A 21,206-nucleotide genomic window follows, 5' to 3' on the forward strand; every position below is an offset into this window, starting at 1 on the left:
AACAATCGAGGCCCTTCTCTTGCCGGGCGAGGCTAGGGCTCCGATAGTGGGGCGCCATGGCGGCGGGTGACGGCGGCGACACGGTGGCGCTGCCGACGGAAGTCGCCGCACTCCGGCTGCGCATACTGGTGCGGAGTACTAGCTGTTGCTGTGCTATCCCCCCACCCCCCCTCTCTCGTGCTTTTGGTTAATTGGTATGTTTTGGTGAATTCGATCTGGTTAGGAGTTGGAGAGGGAGAACCAGAGGCTCGCCCAGATTGTTTCCACCTGTAGCTGCAGCTCCAAGGTAAGACAAAGAAGCTTCAAGCGGTTTCATTCCTTTACGCAGATGACAGCTTTGGCTGATTACTCCTCTTGCCATTGTTACGAACGATGATTGCCATGCCACTTACGGCTATTCTGTTCAGTCACTAGTGTTGTTGGAGGGCAGAGATTAAGGAGAGCTCTGCATATTGCTAAGTATGAGCTCCGGATCTGAAGTCCTGGATTTTATGTGAATGATATTGCCAATTGCTTTTGTGCTGTATATGAGCTCTTTGCCAAGTAAATTTGATAATTCTTAGTGTCATCAGGACTCCATAGTGTCTTCACATATGCATACCCAATTAGTATAATGGCAGTAATGTAAATGTGACTACATCATGCACATAACAAATTTGAAGTTAAACGCTGTTAATTGTTATGCAGCAATACTTGCATAAGTTTACGAGCTGGAATAATGTTGATGCTTGTTACGTAACATCAAATTATTGATTTGTCGATGCTTTGTTAACTTTCTACTTTTATAGGAGGACAATATACCGTCTTCTTTAGCTGAGAGCTGTGATCAACAAGTACAGAAGAATGTAAAATCACACGAAAGTAGAACCTCAGACCATGGTGTAAGTCTTCCGTTCGATCACATGACGATATCTACTGAAAATCAAGTACCGGTACACATTCTGAAACGAACTATCATATACATAACTTTGCTTTCTGTCTGATCTAACTCGTGCATATGCATCTGACTTATAGTGCAATGTTAAAGGGGAAGGGCATGATGATTTATCTAAAATTCGAAGGAAGCATTCTAAAAGAACAGGTATAACTTAAGACATGTTAATTGCATTAATTATAAGGCACTTTTTTTATGAACTCTGTCAGTTTTTTGTTTGCCACTCGATTAGATAGAAATTAAGTTCAGTATGTATTTATTGATATTAACGGGATATACTCTCCGCCTCAGGTATTTGAAAATCAGTGATTTTTTGTTTACCTCACAGGTCACCAAGTAGGGAATGTAAGCCACTGCCAAAAGCGACTAATTGCTCTGAAAATCATGTACTTCGGCCAGAGGTGTGATTGTATTTCCAACAGGAAGTCAATGCTTAGTTTGCACTGTATTTTTGACTATTACGTGAAATTCTACTGACACCTGCATCTGCTCTCTGTTCTTTGCTATTTCTGTCTGTAACCCTTTTGGTAGTGCTTAGTCCCTTCTTCATGTTTTTCTTCAACTACCGTTGTTCTTGTGCAGATTCTATGGCTTTGCTTCAGAAGCCCACACAGAGCCGACGGTTGAGGTAATTCTCCTATGAACTATTTCTTTGCTTTTTCCAAAGGCATCTAAGGTTTTCTTAAGGGCTTCTATCTTGGTCCTCTCAGTCTGAGATTTTCAAAGCAATTGAAAGAGCAAGACTACTGGTTGGAAGTAGGGAAGATTCATGCTATTCTAGGTGTGGAAGAACTGACAAAGGAGTTTCTGCCACTGGACAGGTAACTGCATTTGTGTAGGTAGCTCAATGTTGGACTGCCAGCTCACACATGATAATTATGTATTATTCAAGTTCTTGTCTCGTATATGCTTACATTACTGATAGTACTAGCTCATATATGTTCCAGAGTTATTTTTATATCTTATTTTTATGTTTAAGTAGCACTTTCAAGTGTGTAACAGAAATCGTGTCTTTTGAAGGTATTGCTACTGTTTATAGAATGTTATGTGCAGAAGTACATGAGCACCTATGTGATTAGATCGCTGTAATGTCACAATTATGTAGTTGACATCTTGAAATTAGGACAATACATTTTTTAGAAACAACGAAGATATTTTTTAGCTCGGGCCTTAAGCTAATTAGAGTTAAGATCTACAACTGTTGATTTCTTTGGATTGTTAGGCCTCTATATAAAGGGGATACTCTATGAGGAACGAATTAAGCAGACCATAAACCAATCATATTCATGGTCTCTTTGTCAAGGTTCCGCCGTCCCTACTGTGGTACCTATCCTACAACTTTGTGAGCAGGAAGCTCTGGATAGAAACAATTTTATCAGACTCCTTGCTCAATTTTTTGTTTGTCAGGAAATCTTGGGGAAAATAACTAGTGTTCCTTTGTCTCCATGATGCAATTACCATTGTTGTTTTTTAACAAAAACATTGGTACAGAAGACAGTAACATAATATCTAATATGTAAAGAAGTAACCTATGCCTAAGCATGCAGTACCCCACATGTTACACTCAATGTGGGTGACTTGTAGTGAAATAAAACATTATTTGTTAGCATATTCATTCATGTTTTTTTCCTAAGCGCATCGATGGTTTAAACAATGCGTTAATTACACAGTATATCTCTGAAACAAAATGGGCATGTCATGTTACAAACTTACAATGTCCATGCACAAATAAACTAGCCATAGAGTGGGTACCCTATGCGTAGGTACAGAGCTGACCCTTATCAGGATAATAGTGCGGAAGTACTATTCAAGGCCAATGCTATGTTATTAACATGTGACTGATCCATAAACTTCTTTAATGATTGGTGAAAGATGTAAAAGGTTTATGCATGTCCGTAAAGAGAGATCTGAAGGACTGGAATATCACCAAAGAACTAACCGTGGATAGGGGTGCGTGGAAGTTAGCTATCCACGTGCCAGAACCATGACTAGGTTTCAAGATCTTATGGGTTTTAACTCTAGCCTAGCCCAACTTATCTCGGACTGAAAGGCTTTATTGTTATGCATCCTGCATGTCATATTCTTTTAGGTACGGAAAGAGAGTGTTGTTTTGGAGTTGTGCAGAAATTAGTGCTTTTTTGGAAATACAATTTTGTCTATGAACTAAGACTCCATGTTGCAACATGCAGGTAATATCCTTATATCTCCGATCAAATTTAAAAGATGCAGGAGAGAATATATTGGGTGAAAGATCTGGTATGCTTCTGCCTTCTTGTAACTCTCCATAATAGTGAAAGCAACAAATAAATCAATGTCATAATCTTTGTTGCTCAATCAAATTGTTACCTTGATAATAGATAAGTCTCTAGCATTCTCCTATTATAATAAAATGTAAGCTCAGTTTGCGGTTGCTAAACTGTGCTGTTCTGTGCTTATTTTGTACTCCCTCCGTCCAGAAATACTCGTCGGAGGAATGGATGTATCTAGATGTATTTTAGTTCTAGATACATTCATTTTTATGCATTTCTTCGACAAGTATTTCCGGACGGAGGGAGTAATCTGTTTTTAAAGTTAGCCACAAAAGTACACAAAAGCGGATCAAATAAACACTAAAACAGGAAAAAGCTGCTTGGACAAATGGGATTATCATTATCCACCGCAATACCAAATGCAATCATAATATGTTATTTTCATGGTAGTTTTCATCATTCAAAGTCAGACGTCTCACTAACATCTTTCACACCCATGCAATCATCCTCTGCCAGACTAAAAATTGTGCTTTGTTCCTTTCAGAAATCGATTATGTAAGTGTATTGAATAGAAATCTTCCACGAGATATACGTGTAATAGGTTGGTGTCCTGTTGCAGCAGACTTTCTTGCAAGGTTAGCTTGAATTCTATGTTTAGTACTTTTTTGGTTGCTGAGTGTAAGAGACGTTCTTACCCAAATGGCTTCGACAAAAGATTAGATGTTTCTTCCTTGCTTCTTCCCTCTTTTCTTATCTCCCTTTTTGATCATGCTATTTATTACCTAGTTGTACTCTGTTCCTGAGTAATTGGAATTTGATTTCCTGACCCACTTCTTTTTTTGCAGATTCTCCTGTTTGGGTAGGGAATATAAATACCTGTTTTGGAAGCGGGCTTTGGATGTATCGGTAACCATGTTAGCCTTGATTTCTGTCCTTTGCTACATTTGCCATTTTTACCGAGCCATTGACTTTAAATTGTCAACAGAAAATGCAGAAAGCTGCATTTAAATTCATTGGGGAACATGACTTCAGGAATTTCTGTAAGATGGATGCAGCAAACGTGAGCAACTACAAGCGATACATTACAGATTTTAATATTTCTGCTTGTGACCAAAGGTTAAATTGCATTTCGCTCAAACTCTCCCTTCTTTCTAGTTACAAACATGTGATGCATGTAATACCTGAACTAAATAATGGAAGTGCTCTGTATTTTCAAGGTCCAACCATGATGAGCTGTGGTCCATGAATATCAGGGGTAGCGCCTTTCTGTGGCATCAAGTTCGTTGCATGGCAGCTGTTCTGTTTTTTGTAGGTCAAGGCCTTGAATCACCTTGTGTGAGTATTTTTTTCCTCTTTCTGAAGCTTCCTTTTATTTTTTCGAACAGTGAAGTGAATTACACAATTGAACTTGGCGCAGAAGTTCCTTTGTGTCATTTGTTTGGATTATTTACATTCGGTAGCTCGTTTATTTTGGTACAGGTAGTTGACTCATTGCTGGATATTACCAAGACTCCTAGAAAACCTCAATATACAATGGCACCAGAGCTTCCATTGATTCTACGATCTTGTCTATTCGATGGAGTCAGCTTCATGTGTTCATCAGGTATGTCTCTGAAAATTTGGCGTTTGACTCTATACCTTCCAGGGAGCATTTTCAGCCTTGAAATATAGTTGTACTATTGATCTGCTAACATCATGTCTTCATTCCTTGCTCGGTGAACTCTGTGATTTTCCTGCTGCTTCCAGTATATGGATTATATTGTAAAAAATAGTGAGATTTTAGATCACTGTGAGCATCATATCATCCTTTTTTGATTAATTATGCATGCATCCTTGAGAATGAAATAAGATTTAACAGCAGTGGGATAGCATTGCCTGACAGTAAATGAAATATACTCGTCTCATATAACTTATGACCATGACATAATATTTTCACAAAAATGGAACCTTCATTTCGGAAATACTTGGTGTCAGTTCTGTTATATTGAGTAAAGTGAAGACCGTCTAGGGTTTTTATTATCTATCTGCAATAATTCTATTTTTTGTGTGACATAACTAATTCCAGTGTGCTTTATTCCTGTTTAGATGCCAGTCAGGCTTTGATTGAACACTTGAAGGATGAACACCATCAGTATATGCTCCAAGCTGCCATATTTGATGAGGCTTTGACCTGTTTATCTATTCCAGGTACATACATTTAGATCTTTGTGTAACTTTGCTGTAATATTTTTGTGTTCTGAAAGGAGTTAGATGTAAATGCAGAGCCTAATCCACTTGAACACCCTAAGAAGAAGAGAAAACACATCCCTCTCCTGTCACGGGAAGCTGAACGTAAGTTTTTTATCGTGTGAATTTGCAAAACATTTTTCGTCTTTACATCTTTTACAAGCGAACCAGTGCTGTCTTAACACCAGTCTCTGTCAAGAGTCAACACTCTTCAACTTTCTAACAGTTTGCTATAACATCTCCAATGATGTATGCATAATTATCCTGTTCAGCATCAACGCTTGATAACCTCTTTATTTCGACGCATTTGATTTCAACCCTCTTATTTGTACTTTGCATGTGAAAATGCATTTGCTAATACTTTCACGTTCCAGCTTCTTACGAGGAACGCAGAGCAAGAGTCAAAGCTAAGTCAGCAAATGTGTAGTTGAGTGGCTACCTTAAGTAGCACACTAAGAGTTTCGCCTTCGAAGATCGGCGCGGCTGACTGGCTGAGTGTTATAATCAATCCAGCATCAAGGTAAATTCTGCCTTCCTGTTCCAGTCAATTCGAGAAATATGCAAACAAATGCCTGTCTGCATGCTCACGTAATTTTACTTATAAATCCTAGGGGCAATCTCCTCATCAGAACATCTCTCCTTGAAGCTTCTGTTCTTACTGTGTACACTTCTGGGACGGGCTAAAGTGTTAAGTGGCGATGGGGAATCGACAAAAGAAGTTCATCGTTCAGATCTCCTTCAAGTTTTCTAGGTTATTCACCACCCTTTGCCACCTACCAGCCTTCTGACAGAACTTGATACGATTGATACATACTATGATTTCTCAAGCGGCAATGCTTGGTCCCTTGGCATTGCTTTTGTACCAGCGATTGGCTGCAAGATGGCGACCTTTTATTTTGCACAATGCAGCGTCAATTTGTCATGTGATGGCTGGCTCGTAGTCTTCCTTTTTTAGGCCTGAAACATGTAATGATGTCCTCCAAAAGATTCATAAATTCTGAATACCGGGATCGTCTGGCTGTAACAATCAAATTGAAGCTAGAACACCAATGCTCATGGTATGAGACAAGTAGTTCACCGCATCGAGCAGAGCCGGAAAAATAAAATATATAGGGCATCGCTAGGCGTTGGCTGATCGTCGCAGGGACCAGATCGGTCGCCTCCTGCACAGTACAACTGGTTTGCTGATAGCCGTTGGATCACCCTGCCGTTCTCTTCTTGCATCTCATCCAGCCCCCCAACTCACGTGACAAACGCCGAGCGGTAGCATGCTTGTAGTGTCGTTGCCCGTATCAACGTTTGCATGGGTTGCTGGTTCCTGCTGAACGTCTCACCGGTCTCAGAATTGTGAATGGGCGTGCCGGCATATGCTACCTTCGTCCGGGTTTATTAAGGACCCACTTGTATTTTCGGTCAAACTTTGACCATTCTTTTGAGTAACAGATTATGAAATATATGTAACGAAAAGTAAGAAGACGTGCTCGTCGTGGTCCGGACCCCTCCGTCCAATTCAAGGCACGTGAGGACGTAGAGGAGCAGGCATTGTCCGTGGACATGGCTGCGAGGTCTATGGAGGCCGTTAGCCGCGCCGTCTATGGTGGTGGTGCTTAGCCGGAGCTCTCTCTGTGGACAAAAATAGGGAAGGAGAAACCGCATGATCTCTAGCTCCGGTGAGACACGGCCGTCGCCTTGCTCTGCTCACGCCCTGGCTCTCCGGCTGGCGGGGCTTCAGTGGGTGCGGCTGCCGGCCCTCCCGCGCGTGGCAGTGGATCGAGGCGCCGGCCCTCCCGTGAGATAGAGAGCTTTCCTTTTCCTTTTTCTTTTCTTCGTATGACAGATGGACCCCACACGACAGCAACGCTGACCGTCTCACCCAAACGTTATTCATTCCATGTTCAACCGCAAAAAAAGAAGTTATCCATGCCATGTGACCTTGACGGATGGGCCCCGATGTTAGCTTTTGTGGCAAAACGTGGTCAAACGTCATTTTTAGTGTTTTCAGCAAACAATTACTTAAAATCGATGTTTTTGGCAAACTTTTATGAAAATGGTGGTTTTCGGCACTAAGCGATGCAATTGTGGTGGTTTTCGACAATTTACTCATGAAACTTTAGTCAAAAGATGAGGTGGTTTGATAAATCTGGACGATGGGAGTATATATACTCAAGAAAAATCTGCCGGAACCTACTCAACCCTATTTATTCTCAACAAAGAAAAAACACTCTACACACGGCCGCAAACCTCCCACCTCCCGTAAGCACCGGCGCACAGCGATGGGGCGAAAGGGCCGACGGCGGCCCCGGCGCGCTTCTCCGGCTAATCCGGCCTCGACGTCGACCTCGATGGGGCAAGGGCGCCGACAGCGACGCCGGCCTCCTCCTCCTCCTCCGGAGAGTTTGTATCTCAGGATAGGTGAGTCACTGCCCGACCACGTCCATCACTCGTGATCTCTCGCACGCCCAAAGGAAACCCTACCTTGTAACTGCACTGCACATGTAGTACGTAGATGTGGTGAGGAGGATCCTGCTTTTCTTGAGTTTGCTTGATTTGTCTATGCGCAGTTGCCGATTTGGGGGATAATTTGTTGATCATGGTGATGTTCGAGACCCCCTCTGGCTTCGCAGTATTCTATGCCGATGGGATCAGTCTCTACGAACCAGACGCCATGCAGGTGCGTGCTTTGTTCTTCTTCCTTGCGTCACTACTCATGTGCTTTGTTGATCTTGTTTTTTTTTCTCCATGCTCTTGTTGTCATTGACCTGCTTTTTTCTGGATCCTCACTCTCTCATGCAGAATTTATGGGGGAACTTCGTCACGGAAAATAGGGCAAACCATGTTAGTTCCACCTTCGTTTTTCCCTTTCTATTGTTGTTTCTTAATGTTGCTTGTCACCAACTCACCAGAACTTGCATCGTCGTGCATGATTGACATTTTTGTCACTTGTTTGGCATTAAGGTGAGGATTCTGAACACAAGCTCATTGTTTAATTAACGTGCTCAAATGCATTTTCTAACCCGTAAGGCTACCCTGAAGAAATATGTCGGTGTGATGTTGGTGCATGTGTATGAGCCCAGGCATGGTATTACTAGCAAAGAAAAACCGCCACTCGCTTCTTTCTCCTGTTTGACAACCTTGTCCATATTCATTTCGTTATCAGATAGTTTGGCGAAAAGACTTCCAAGTATTTGCGGACAAGGCTGATGCCATTAACCTTGATGATGGTCTCAACAGTCAGCTTACTGACATGCTCTTGAAGTGGCATCAACCTGGGCAGAAATTGGCTGTTGGAAAGCCTGAATATAAAACAATCATTGAAGCAAGATTGGTAAGTGTAATAAGCTCCCTTTTTTTCTCCATTGGCTCAACAATTTCGAGCACCATTTTTCATGCGGCTTTGTTCAGGGAATACCCTGCCTGTTCGATGAACCTGTGATGGAGGTGATGCGCGGCCTGAACTATCTCATGCATAGTTTTTTCCCTGAAGAGAAGTCAAAGCAAGCCGAGGGGGAATGTCTTCGGATGAGTCGAGGGCTGAGAATGCTCGTAGATCGATATGGCTTTGATGATGTCAAACTGGACAATGTGAGATCACCACTTTGCCTTCTCGTATGTCTGATATGAAAATGCTTAATGTTTTATCGCTCACAGGCCATGAACACACACTTTCTGAAAGTTTGTGCACTTTGTCGCTGACCAGAAGCTTCAACTGTAACAAGTTCGCCTAATTGATATGCATCGGTCATTGACGGAGCAAAGCTCTTTGTATCCAGGTTAACGAGTGCATTATTGAGACGGCATGCATGCTGAATGATTGTGATAGATGTTTGAAGTCAATTGGTGAGAGCTGGCGCGGTGCCAGTGCCTTCCTCGAGGGGGTATCATCCATAAATTCCCAGGATTGGGACACGCTGAAACTGGCAACGGCCCTGAAGATGGTGTGTTTCTCAGAAGAGAAGATTGTATTTGGCGATCCGCACGAGGTAAATCGTAGCATAATACTTTTGAGAATGTGTTGCATTTGATGGAAACTTGTCATTCATTCGAGTGAGTGGCTGAAGCTAGCCCAGATGTTTTCAGCGGATGAACTGTCGACGTTGGTGGCTGATGCGCATAAATATGAAGATTGTGGGATCCTTAAGGGAACTGTTGGGAGGTTCTATAATAGAACTGTGTTTATGTATGAATCTAGGGCTAAGGGTCAACGACGACTGTCAAGGAGGCTAAAGAGGCATATGAAGAAGCTCAACAAGAAGTGATCCTTGAGGAATCTGTAAGCAATTGCTCTGCTGCTGTAGCTGGTATAACGTACGTGAGGAATCCATGTGTTTTTTTTTAATATTTACCACTGGAAAATAGTATTGCAATCTGGCATGAGCGTTTCTGACTAGTACTTTATATGTGCAACCTTCAGTTTTTGTGTAGGCTATCCATTTTACGGTTTCAATTATTAGTATACAATATATGATTCCTCTTCGGCGCCCATGTAATTCTTCAATCATTCATATATGTTGTCTTACTCGTACTGCAAAAAGTACTACTACTCCCTCCGTTCGGAATTACTTGTCGCAGAAATGGATGTATCTAGACGTATTTTAGTTCTAGATACATCCATTTCCGAGACAAGTAATTCTGAACGGAGGGAGTACTTGTGAGGGCATGAACAGTACAAAGCGCCATTCTACCCCCGAGCTCAAATGCTCTTGATATAAATATAAAAAATAGAAACAAAATAAAAAAAAATCTGATTTTTTGTCAGTAAACATTGCATAGTTTTCTTACTGCGTTCAAATTATTGTGGTGAAATGACACTCGTGGATGCATTGGGAAAAAGAATCAATGCTCCAAAATGCTTTCAGAAATAGTCTATTCGAAGAAGCATCAATTTCGTTTCTTTGCCCAGACCTCCACGATGTCATACCATCATGGCATCATGGAAGTTACACGCAGATGAAACACTCATAATGTTTCTCGCAAAAAAAATCAGCTTTTTTAATTATTGTACTATTATTTTAAATGTTACTGTTCATCCGAGTGAATGTGCACCCGCAGAAACTCCAAGCCCGATGTTTATCTGAAAATGCGAAATAGTAGATCCATACATGGAGGGAGCCTATTATTTTTCCAAAAGGTAGAAACAACATTTTAAAGCTAAAAAAACTGATTTCCGTTTTGCACGGACTAAACAAAATATGCTATTACGGCTTGTTGGACTTGCAAGTCGGTCCCTTAATTTAAAGGTGGGGCAGGTAGCCAAAATAGGACTAAATTGCTAAAAACCACAACAATTGCGGTCTGTTTTTCAAAAAACACCACCCAACTAACAGTTTTGACGCAAAATCTGACATGGACCCGACTACAAGTGATGGCGTGGCATGGGGAAACTCAAATTGTTTGACTCAATTGTTAGGCGGGCGTAGGACCCACCTGTCATCATCTCTCTCCCAGACCTTCTCCACCTACATCACACAACGTACGGCTACACCATCGCGTCTGTCTTCTCCACTTGCGTTGCTTCTTCAATTCGACACCTATGCGCTTGTAAGAGCAACTTTAGCAAGGGTGCAATCCTAGAGTCGTTCTTTCCTCTCGATGCCCGGCGGCTGCAACCCTAGCTGCCGCCAGGAGAGGTAATCTTCCGGCATCGTCCTCCGGCAGTTCCCCTCCACCGACGACCTCGGTCATCGGTGGTGAGGCGGGCGACCGGATCCACGCGTGTGGAATGTTTTTAGGTCAACGTAGTCTAGGTTTATTAGGCAGTTCATCGTCTTGGCTTTGGCCACGACGATGGCGGCGCTGAATAAAGATTCTTTAGATCCTTCCCCGACGAGGCGATCGGTCCTATGGTTGGGGATGGATTTGAAAACCGGTCTGTTCAAGCAAGGGTGGTGTGGCGGCGGCGTCATCCTCATGGTGGACCTGTGTCCTTGGGCTTCGCCGTTCCGACAACGTTTGCTCCAACGCCAACGCGAAGCTTGGGAGGTAGTCCAGGAGCGGATGTAGATTGTGGTCTACATCGACGACATCTGGAAGATGGTGGATTATGTGCTGGGTTCGTGGTTCGTGGATGGCAGGTATGATTTCCTCCTCCGACGTCTTAGTTATGTGGGATGCAAGATATGGAGCTTGATGGCGTGTTCGGGGTGTTGCTCTGGTATGATTCGTTCAACGGTAATGGTTTCACTTTTGGCGAACCAACTTTGAGATCCGCAAAGCTGTATATCAGCGATGGAGCCGCGGAGCTCGGGTGAGAAGGTGATCCGTCATTTTTTCATTGGTGGCTGTTGTGGTGGTGCCGAAGGCAGTGACAGGCGTTGGTGTCAAGTTTAGAGGATCCGTCGGTCTTGATTGTATTTTTCCTTCTTGGCTGATGTTCCTTTGTGTAAAGGCTAGCGTTTTGCTCTCTTTTCAGTTTTCTCAGGTCGGTGTGTATGTGACTTGTACCATGATCCTTATGATATAAATGAGACACGTATTACCATGCAAAAAAGAGAAACTTTAGCAGAGTTGCCATATATGTGGTTGCCATATTGTTGGGAAACGTAGCATGCAATTTCAAAAAATTTCCTACGCTCATGCAAGATCTATCTAGGAGATGCAAACGAGAGGGGGAGAGTGTGTCCATGTATCCTCGTAGATCAAAAGCGGAAGCGTTTGACAACGTGATTGATGTAGTCGAACTTCTTCTCGTTCCGACCGATCAAGCACCGAATGTACGGTACCTCCGAGTTCTGCACACGTTCAGCTCGATGACGTCCCTCGAACTCTTGATCCAGCAAAGTGTCGAGGGAGAGTTCCGTCAGCACGACGGCGTGGTGACGGTGATGGTGAAGTGATCCGCGCAGGGCTTCACCTAAGCACTACGAAGATATGACCGGAGGCGTAAACTGTGGAGGGGGGCGCCGCATACGGCTAACAATTGTTGGTGTGTGTTCTAGCGGTGCCCCCTCATATATATAGGTTGGAGGGGAGCAGAGGCAGCCAAGGGGGCGCCCCAAGTAGGAGGAATCCTACTTGGGCACTGAGGGAGTCCTGGATTAAGGGGTCCTCGGGCGTCCGGGCTATGTGACGTGGGCCGGACTAATGGGCCATGAAGATACAAGACAGAAGACTTCCTCCCGTGTCCGGATAGGACTCCCCTTTGCGTGGATGGCAAGCTTGGCGTTCGGATGTGAAGATTCCTTTCTCTGTAAACTGACTCTGTATAACCCTAGGTCCCTTCGGTGTCTATATAAACCGGAGGGTTTAGCCCGTAGAGGCAATCATAATCATCATACAGGCTAGACAACTAGGGTTTAGCCATTACGACACTATAAAAAAATACACTTCCGTGATGATACGTGTTTGTCACAGTAGGTCACGTTTTCTGTCATGCATGTACATCCATGACAAATTTATGACAGAATCAAGATAGTCATACCTGTGCTGTCGTACAAGTGTTCCATGACATTACCAAAATTATCATCACGGAAGTGTCCACTTCCATGACGATAAATCGCGCGTCACAGAAGTGCTTTCGTCAAGGGTGACCGACACGTGGCATCCACCGTAACGGAACGCCGTTAAGCTACCGGGTCCGGTTTTGGATCCGATAACCCGTTAACAGCCCCGACCAATGGGGATTTTCCACATGTAAAATCATCATTGGCTGGAGGAAACACGTGTCGGCTCACCGTTGGGACAGATGTCATCCATTCATTGGACCCAAAGCGCCTATGATACGTCGACACGTGGCACGGCCCAACAGAGGCCCATATAGGTTAAAAAGGCCGGCCCAGTCAAAGGCCCATAGTACTTACTCAGGTACTAGTGGGCCGGCCCAATAACAGCCTGCTTAATAAAGGCCCATTTACGGCCCGAAGCCAGATCTGGCCCGTTAACTGTTCGCCAAATATTTGGGCTCATTTACGGCCCGAAGCCAGATCTGGCCCGTTAATTGTTTGCCGAGTATTTGGGCCCAATTACAGCCCAGTGACTTTCGGCCTGTTAGAGGCCCGATGTAGACATGGGCCCATTTCAGCCCGGTGTGACTTTCGGCCTGGGAATGGCCCGTGCTGCCCATGGGCCATATATGGTCCGACGGGACATCGGGCCCACTAACGGCCCGTGATAAAGGTGGCAACAGTTAAGCCCAGCGTGACTTTGGGCCTGTTAAAGGCCTGTCGCATAATTCGGCCCGTTGATGTATGTACTAAGCTTTCGGCCTCTTAAAGGTCCATGATATCAGTGGGCCAACTAAGGCCCGAGATATGTTTCGGCCTGGTAGCTGCCCGTGATATAACTGGGCCCAAAAAGGCCTAGTCTACATTTTAGCCTGCTGAAGGCCCGTCGACGACTAGTGAAAATTGAGGCCCAATATGCATTTCGGCCTGCTAAAGGCCCATGGTTTCATCTGGGCCGTAACAGGCCAGTACAATATTCAGCCTGTTAATGGCCCAACGCTACCTGGGCCAAACTAAGCGTTGGGTCCACAAAAGGCCCAACTAAAATATAGGCCGGTGTAAGTTGTGGGCCTCGCGCAAAGTGTGAAGGCCCCAATCATTCGGGCCCAAGAAAGATGCAGGCCGACCCAATTGTGGCCCGCTAAACACTAGGCCCGTTAGAGGCGAATGTTTCGGCCCGGTCGACTACATCTGATTTTTTTCCAGATAGCGAATGATGGCAGTAACTAGTAGGAATTAAGAACAAACCTACTCTATACAATAAAGAAATTACGGCATAGTAACTAAGAATAAACCTACACTATACAATAAAGGATTTATGGTATATTACATCCACTGGGCATCGAAGTTTGCCACCAGTGATCATAAAGCGCAACGAAGAAGCAGATTACAAAAACTGGGCACCATTGCAGTGTAACAAAATAATACTGAACCGAGACCACTTCCAAGACAGTTCAAGAAAGGTTAGCCTTGCGCGGGAACTGCTGCGCAAGCTGCTGAGCAAGGCTGTGAGACCGGCCTAGCATGTCGGTCATAGCTTCCAGGTGTAGCTGTTTAGCGATGAGGTTCTCATTGGTGTTCTCCGCAATCTTTCTTAGAGATAGGACTTCAAGTCGAAGTTGAGTTGCAGAATGCCTTTCTGCTAGAACTTGGGACTGAAGAAGTTGAACTGATTCAGACAACGAATTCTGTGAGCTTGTCTGACTGCTAGTCTCAAGTAACTTGAACATTGCATCAAGACAAGACTTTGGGGTTGTCTCGCTATCTTCAAGATGTTTTGCCTTCTTTGCTGCAATATATGTTGGGTTTGTCTCACAGCCTTCAGCAGACTTGTGCATGCCATCGGGCATATCACCCTGAAACAAAGCAGAGAGATGACAGGTTTTGCACGTGTATAAACAAAGATGATAACTGTGCTGTCAATCCCATCCAATTTCAAATTAGAAAATAAAGAGTAAGTTCAAAATATCAATAGCATAATTTGGCATTGTTCATAATGCGGGGAGCTTCACCACACTACTGGATTACCATGTCAACATAACAAGCATAGATGAAGGGCAAATAAAATCATTGTATCTATTTTGGTTAATGTGCATGGCATGTTGTTCATATCATCAGCCACATCAGTAAGATAAAACAGGAGATGACAAGGTGCAAACGTGGGCTGCTTCACCACACACTGGATTATAGATCCACAAAAACAAGCATACATATAGGGAGTATTGAGTAATGTGCATGGTATGAATAAGGAATTTGGTTTTACAAGTAAAACTTAGAACTTACGGTTCTTGCGAACATGCATTTTGGTAGAAACAACAAACTAAACAGCAGTAAACGATAGGGAGTATGAGCAAATTAAACACCAGTTGAGGATAAAGGCTTTAGAAGGACTGACTTACATTAACAGTTAACACCGGCTTTATAATGCCCTTCTCCATGTCAAGGGAAGGATAACTCAAGAATTTCAGCACAGAATCTTCTTCATAAGCATTGCCTGTACTCTACATTTTGTAGAGAGTAATTATAGATATGATAATACTGGAAGGGATAGAGGATAATGAAGATAAGATGCAGATTGATGCTACATAATCAACTACCAATCCCTGGAAGTACAAGCATTACAGGACAAAATGTACTGACAAGAGCAATGGGCTACACTTCTGCACTGGCATTGTCTGTGTATTCTACTTTTTGGTAAGATTAAATATAGATCTGATCTTTTTTAGTAAATGGTGGGCGAGGGAGATAAGATGCAGAATGCTACACAATGAACCAATCCCTCTTCCCATAATACAAGAGTGTTTTGAACACTAGTGTACTGTACAAAACGTTCTTATATTATGGGACGGAGGGAGTAGCTGTTAATGTAAGTACAGTGATAGTACCTTACGCTACAGCCGAGACCAATGCGTAACAAGATTATTCCAGTCACCGTCGGATAAATGTAGCACCGGAGACTTTACAGAAATTTCGTTTAGAGGCTTGCCATCGAAGTGCGCTTGCCTCAGGTAGGAACGATACTTCATCAACGAGTGCTTGAAAAGCGCAACCAACCCTTGCTCGTCTTCACAATCCAGTTTGGTCCTCGCCTATTTAAAAGAATGAAATCTTGTGTCTTCTGTCAGCAGAAACATATGCAGTAATGACCATGAATAACATTAGTACATTACTTATGCGTAAGTTGCGGAGGAAGACTGGAAATTATTCTGTTCCTGCGGTATAATATTTCCATGAAGGAAAGATGCGCACAAAGTTCCTGACAACAATATAAGCTTTGTCTTCTAAACTGGGAAGAAATGGAACAGGGGTCCTATTTGCTGCAATTGGGGCTCTCTCTGGTTCGAAAAGGGATTTGGCAACTGGATTTGGTGTACTCTTTGCTGGAATGGGGTTTTTGCGTCGTAGAGCTGGTGCTATGTCAACTGGCATAATCATAATGTTTGCTGTAGTTGGGGTCTGCTGAGTTGGGGCATCAGAAATGACCAGTGTAGTAGGGCTAGAGTCTGCTAGAGTTGGGGTGTTTTGTGGGTCAGGTGATATTGCAACTACACCTAATGGACTATTTGATTTATCAGGTGCCACTACCTTTTCCAAATACTTTGCTTGTGCTCCTCCACGATCAGCAATCGCCCTCTTCCTTTTGAACGTCTGATACACAAGAACATCATTTGAATGGATAAATATGGTATGATGATAGATGGAATATGTACTGAAAATGGATAGGCAGGGCGTATTCACATACACGATGTGTAAACTAAGCTAATGGCAGTTCAACAAAGTAGAAGCAATGCAAAGCATCAGTTGCAAGATATGTGCGACAAATATAACCTTGGAAAGTTAGAGCAAGAACCTTGATGGGTGAATAAGATAGGGCATCTTCCTCTGACTCCTCCACTAGGGAGCTACATTGACTTAGGTCTCCCTCTAGCTCAGAATCACTGTTAGGATCATATTTTGAGCATGAATCTGTAGGCGGAGAGCGTTTGCATTGCATTGCATCCAGACTTGATTTCAGTCCCTTAATGCCAAGTTTGACAGCCATGGCATTGTTCTGCTTTATTCTTTTCATGCGCGCAAGCTCATAATCATTATAATGCTTTTCAGAATCTGAGATTCATGAAAACATAAAAAGTAGTCAGATTATCTATGGAATGTATTGCGGATTCAACTTGAAGAGTGTCTCCCTATAAACCCCTGCATATGCAAAGTTCACCCCCAACCGTGCTGACCAGACCACACACAGAAATACAAACCCCTTATGTCTCTATAACAGGCAGACACACATTTCAAAACTGAAGTAGGAACATTAGAATCATATGAAATTCGTATTTGAACAAATAAACTAAGGAATTATGAGTGGCATAATGTTTAGGTTCAAGGATGGAGTGTTGGTAGTGCGACACAAAGCAAGTAGGCAGATTGTATTCCATGTAAAAGATCGAAGCCTATGTAAAAGCCGGAAATGACACTTTCTTTCTATACAATGCAGTGTTCGTTGCCCACACATGATGGAAGAGATCACATAGATAAGTACTATTCACTCATGTCTACGGTTGCAGTATTTAGAAACAGGGTGGTCCACCCTAAAAGAATATTGACAACAAATATGACAAGGCAAGCATAGATGTAGTGAATCAATCATTTACTTGTGAGCTCACTAGGACAAGTATGCAGAATTGTAACTGCAGTAAGAGACCGTCCAAAATCTGAATCAAGAAGTTTGTCTAGCACTTATTGTTTGCAACTAATCAACGTGAATAATTGGATATTATATCAAATAAGTAAGAAAGACAAGTAAAATTTTCAACAAACCTGGCTTGCAGTAGTAATCTGGGTCAATGTCACTACGACCAACAATCCAAAATGACTAGTGTCTGTTCCTAGGGCCAGAATTTTGAAAACCCTGTGAACTTTACAGGTACTAAAGATTACCGAAATACATCTGAACCATTAAGTGTAGGTAGCACTGAGCACACAACAAACCCTAATGACAGTCCTGCCTAATGAGTAATGAATCAATTAGAAAATGGGTGATGAGGAGTAGCTGCTGAGTGTTGAGGACTTATCTCAGGATAAATCGGGTTGGCTTAGTGGGTGCTGCACGCCTGAGCCCTGGACGGACTGGGAAGGTAGGCACGGCGGCGCGCCCGGGCAGCGGTGACGCTGTTGGGCGAGCGGCTCCTGACCTCCTGTTAGTCCGGCGTCTCCTCCTAGAGTCATGCCGTCTGGGGACGGCAAGTCGCCGGCGAGGCAGGCGGCTGGGGGCGAGTAGAGATCGAAAGCGCGCAGCAGAACAGAGGGGAATCGGGGCCTGGGATGACCCAAAATCCCAGGGTGGGCCGGCCCACCGTGGGCACACTGTAGAGATACACACCCGGGCGGCGAACATGCATTTTCGAAACTAATTTAGGAACATTTAGCTGACCAGTTAAACGAATCTGTTTTAATAATATCAGATTCGTATTTGAACAACTAAGCTTGTTTAGCTTGATGGGTCGAGCAGTGCTATTATGACACAAAGCACGTATTCTGATCGTATAGTGATCATAAAAGGGGGAAACCAGAGAAATGATATTTAGCAGCCATTGTTTGCTTCAAATTAAGAACTAAATTCTAAGAGCTGAAAAGAAAGTAGAGTAACCAAGTTAAGATATATTTTCTGATTGAGATCAAAAAGTTGAGGAGATATGAAGTACCACCTCTCTTGCGGTGCCGTGTAGGCATCGGGGGTGCGATGGCTGTCGGTGGCGTTGAAGCAGATCTGCGACGGTAGACGGGTGCATCGGGGGATAAGTCCCATTGCGGTGGAAGAGAAGGTCGTGTGTGTGGCCCCGGCAAAAAGGACGACGACGTCGATGAAGAGAGAGGACGTGATGCAAGGCTCTTGGTCCGTCGCCGTGGATGAGAAACGTCCATCTCTAGCAGTGGACGACGCAGTCTTGGTAGGCGCTCCGGCATGGTGGAGGACGGTGGCGATGGATGTGGTGGAGGACGGCTGCGATGGATGTGGTGGAGGACGGCGGCGATGGATGGGGTGGCGGACGGAGGCTGGTGTGGGGATGGTGTTCTAGCGCGGACGGTGTCTGAATGGGAAAATGGAGGGAGAGGTACGGGGAACCATGTTTTTGGGACGTGCCTGTCTGAAATATGGGAAAGTTACGAACTTAGCCCCCGTTTAAAATTTGGACGTCTCGTCGGTTGGGGGTACGACGGTAATCTCGCATCTCGCCAATATTTGCCCAGAGCGATTTCGAGCGAGGAGAGGGTGGTTGGCGCCCATGGTTGGCGCCCACGGTGTATGAACGGGGCTGACAGGTAGGGCAGTTGTGTCACGTCTGAGTGAAGTTACAAACCTGCCCCTATTGAAAATATTTGCCTACATCGATTTCGGCCGAGTCGAGTTTGTTTTGCCGCCCACCGTGTATGAATGGGGAAATGGAGGGAGAAACAGAGGTCTTTCGGACGAGCTTGAATCAAATGTGTTTTGCCGCCCATGTTTGGCGCCCACCGTGTCGGAATGGGCTCAGAGGCGGTCGTGTCACGTCTTATTGAAGTTACTATCCTACCCCTATTTAGAGCAGTGGAAATCGGGCCGATGGATTGTTCGTGTAATGGGTAGACAATAATTTCCATCTCCCAAACACTTGGCTTCAAGCAGCCGACGTGGGAGTGGACATTTTGTCGCTTCTTTCGAATTTTGGGACAATAAGCATCCACGTTTACCCTGGCAACTAAATTCGAATCCATTTTGTATTCCTATATGAATCTTTATAAATCATTCTATGTGTTTTTATATATCTTCAAAAGGACGACAAAGATGTATTCCACTGTCATATATGAATATGGTTTACAAATGCCGATACTCAAATTCAGAAGCTAGAATCCAGTTTAAGGTGAATTCGAATATTTGGAACACTTCATGTCCAACTCAAATGTCACACGCAGCATAATGTGTACTCCCATTTAGATATGTACACAAGCGATGTATAAAGATTCAAATACCGAGTCAATCAACCAAGAATGTACAGAACTAACAGACATATAAACACTTATAGAGTATATGGATCAATAATATCAACTAACATACATAAGCCAGGCCGCTATAATTTTCTTTGCTACAACATCATCCTTTTTTTAGCCAAGCTCTACAGCATCTTGGCCCTTTTCGATGCGTGCCACTTATGGTCCATCTATACTACTATTATTGCTGAATGCACATTCAGCCCGATTGGCATATTTGTAGGTCTGGCACAACAATCAAAATGAAATGTCTCCGAGTCTTATCAATTAATACAGACTTGTGCTCAAATAAAATTACAAACCAAAAAACAAAAAACAATTATTGCATGATCTCTAAAACAAATGGTTTGATTGATTACATGAACAAAAAACACAAAGGTTATTCAACGATGGAAAGAACACTTCACCTATGATTTACCAAGTGGGAATTTAATTTCCTTTTTTCCTTCAGGACCTTAACAATGTGGTCAGTCTCAGCTTGCTTCGTTTTGAAATCCACCAAATATTTAATGGTTGTCTTGAGTACTACTACTGATTGTGCTGTTTGCTTCCTCAACATGTCAACTTCATCTCTAAGTGCAGAAGCAGAATCTCTTTCTACCACTAGTTTAGCCTCTAGAGCATCAGCAGTTGGCAATTCATAATGCATGATTGGGCCGGTGCCACTGCTGTGGGATGATGCAACATCCATGGGGACCTCGCTCTTTGATCTTGGGCTAACCTGTTTTGCCATTAAAGTTCTGATTGGATTCAGAAAAGTTGAAGTTAGCAAAACATCTCAACTGGGAGTTATAACAGCAAGCCAGTTAAACAAACAAAGAATTAAAGAGTTTCAATTCGATGCTGAAAAGTAGTTATTAACATCATTGTAACCCGTTGTTGCAACAGCAAAACAGTTAAACAAACAAGTAGCTATTTAAGTTCAGGTAAACAGGTAATTCTTAACAGTAAGTATCAAACACATAGATAGGTGCAGTCTATAATAAGATTAACAGACCGTGGAATTATGTAATCAGTAGCAAACTAAATTAAGCCAAGCAACATAATTGAACAATTTTGCAATAAGTGGCTAACTAAAATTCCAAGAAGCAGGTAACCAAACTTATGCTAGTTCTTTGTACAGGCACACTGCAACTTCTTTTTCGCTTACAAGGTTGTACGAAGGAGTCCATGGCATCAATTGCTTGGATACGCAGTCCCAATACTTCTTTCTTCCCACACTGCATTGGTAAGTCGAATGGTTAATCTGGTAAGATGGTGCGTCCTTGATATGTTATATGAGGACGTGTAGTCAGACTAGTTGTAGCCACACACATCAGACTGGCTTTTACTTTATAT

At 43.3% G+C, this 21,206-nt stretch overlaps 2 protein-coding genes across 5 annotated transcripts; both read left to right on the forward strand.

Moving 5' to 3' along the window:
• Positions 1-6,491, forward strand: LOC123077271 (tRNA pseudouridine(38/39) synthase). 3 transcript variants are annotated; one of them, XM_044499516.1, is made up of 17 exons: positions 1-128; positions 224-286; positions 789-932; positions 1,015-1,081; positions 1,263-1,335; positions 1,517-1,562; positions 1,645-1,755; positions 3,124-3,190; positions 3,728-3,818; positions 4,029-4,089; positions 4,169-4,299; positions 4,401-4,518; positions 4,663-4,786; positions 5,269-5,370; positions 5,446-5,514; positions 5,784-5,929; positions 6,021-6,491. In XM_044499516.1, exons 1-16 carry the CDS (start codon positions 57-59, stop codon positions 5,834-5,836), a joined length of 1,392 nt encoding a protein of 463 aa, XP_044355451.1. In that variant the 5' UTR covers positions 1-56; the 3' UTR covers positions 5,837-5,929; positions 6,021-6,491. The 3 variants fall into 3 exon arrangements, with proteins under 3 accessions (XP_044355451.1, XP_044355452.1, XP_044355453.1); XM_044499517.1 differs by having other exon boundaries at positions 11-128; positions 789-926; XM_044499518.1 differs by having other exon boundaries at positions 11-128; positions 789-881.
• Positions 6,492-7,615: 1,124 nt separating this feature from the next.
• On the forward strand, positions 7,616-9,876 carry LOC123074053 (nucleolar protein 58-like). 2 transcript variants are annotated; one of them, XM_044497001.1, is made up of 7 exons: positions 7,616-7,821; positions 7,971-8,080; positions 8,203-8,244; positions 8,567-8,734; positions 8,812-8,991; positions 9,180-9,389; positions 9,477-9,876. In XM_044497001.1, exons 1-7 carry the CDS (start codon positions 7,683-7,685, stop codon positions 9,663-9,665), a joined length of 1,038 nt encoding a protein of 345 aa, XP_044352936.1. In that variant the 5' UTR covers positions 7,616-7,682; the 3' UTR covers positions 9,666-9,876. The 2 variants fall into 2 exon arrangements, with proteins under 2 accessions (XP_044352936.1, XP_044352937.1); XM_044497002.1 differs by having other exon boundaries at positions 9,487-9,876.
• The last annotated feature ends 11,330 nt before the right edge of the window (positions 9,877-21,206 follow it).

The sequence above is a fragment of the Triticum aestivum genome, chromosome 3D (assembly GCF_018294505.1).
Source record: "Triticum aestivum cultivar Chinese Spring chromosome 3D, IWGSC CS RefSeq v2.1, whole genome shotgun sequence".
NCBI classification, from domain to species: Eukaryota; Viridiplantae; Streptophyta; class Magnoliopsida; order Poales; family Poaceae; genus Triticum; species Triticum aestivum.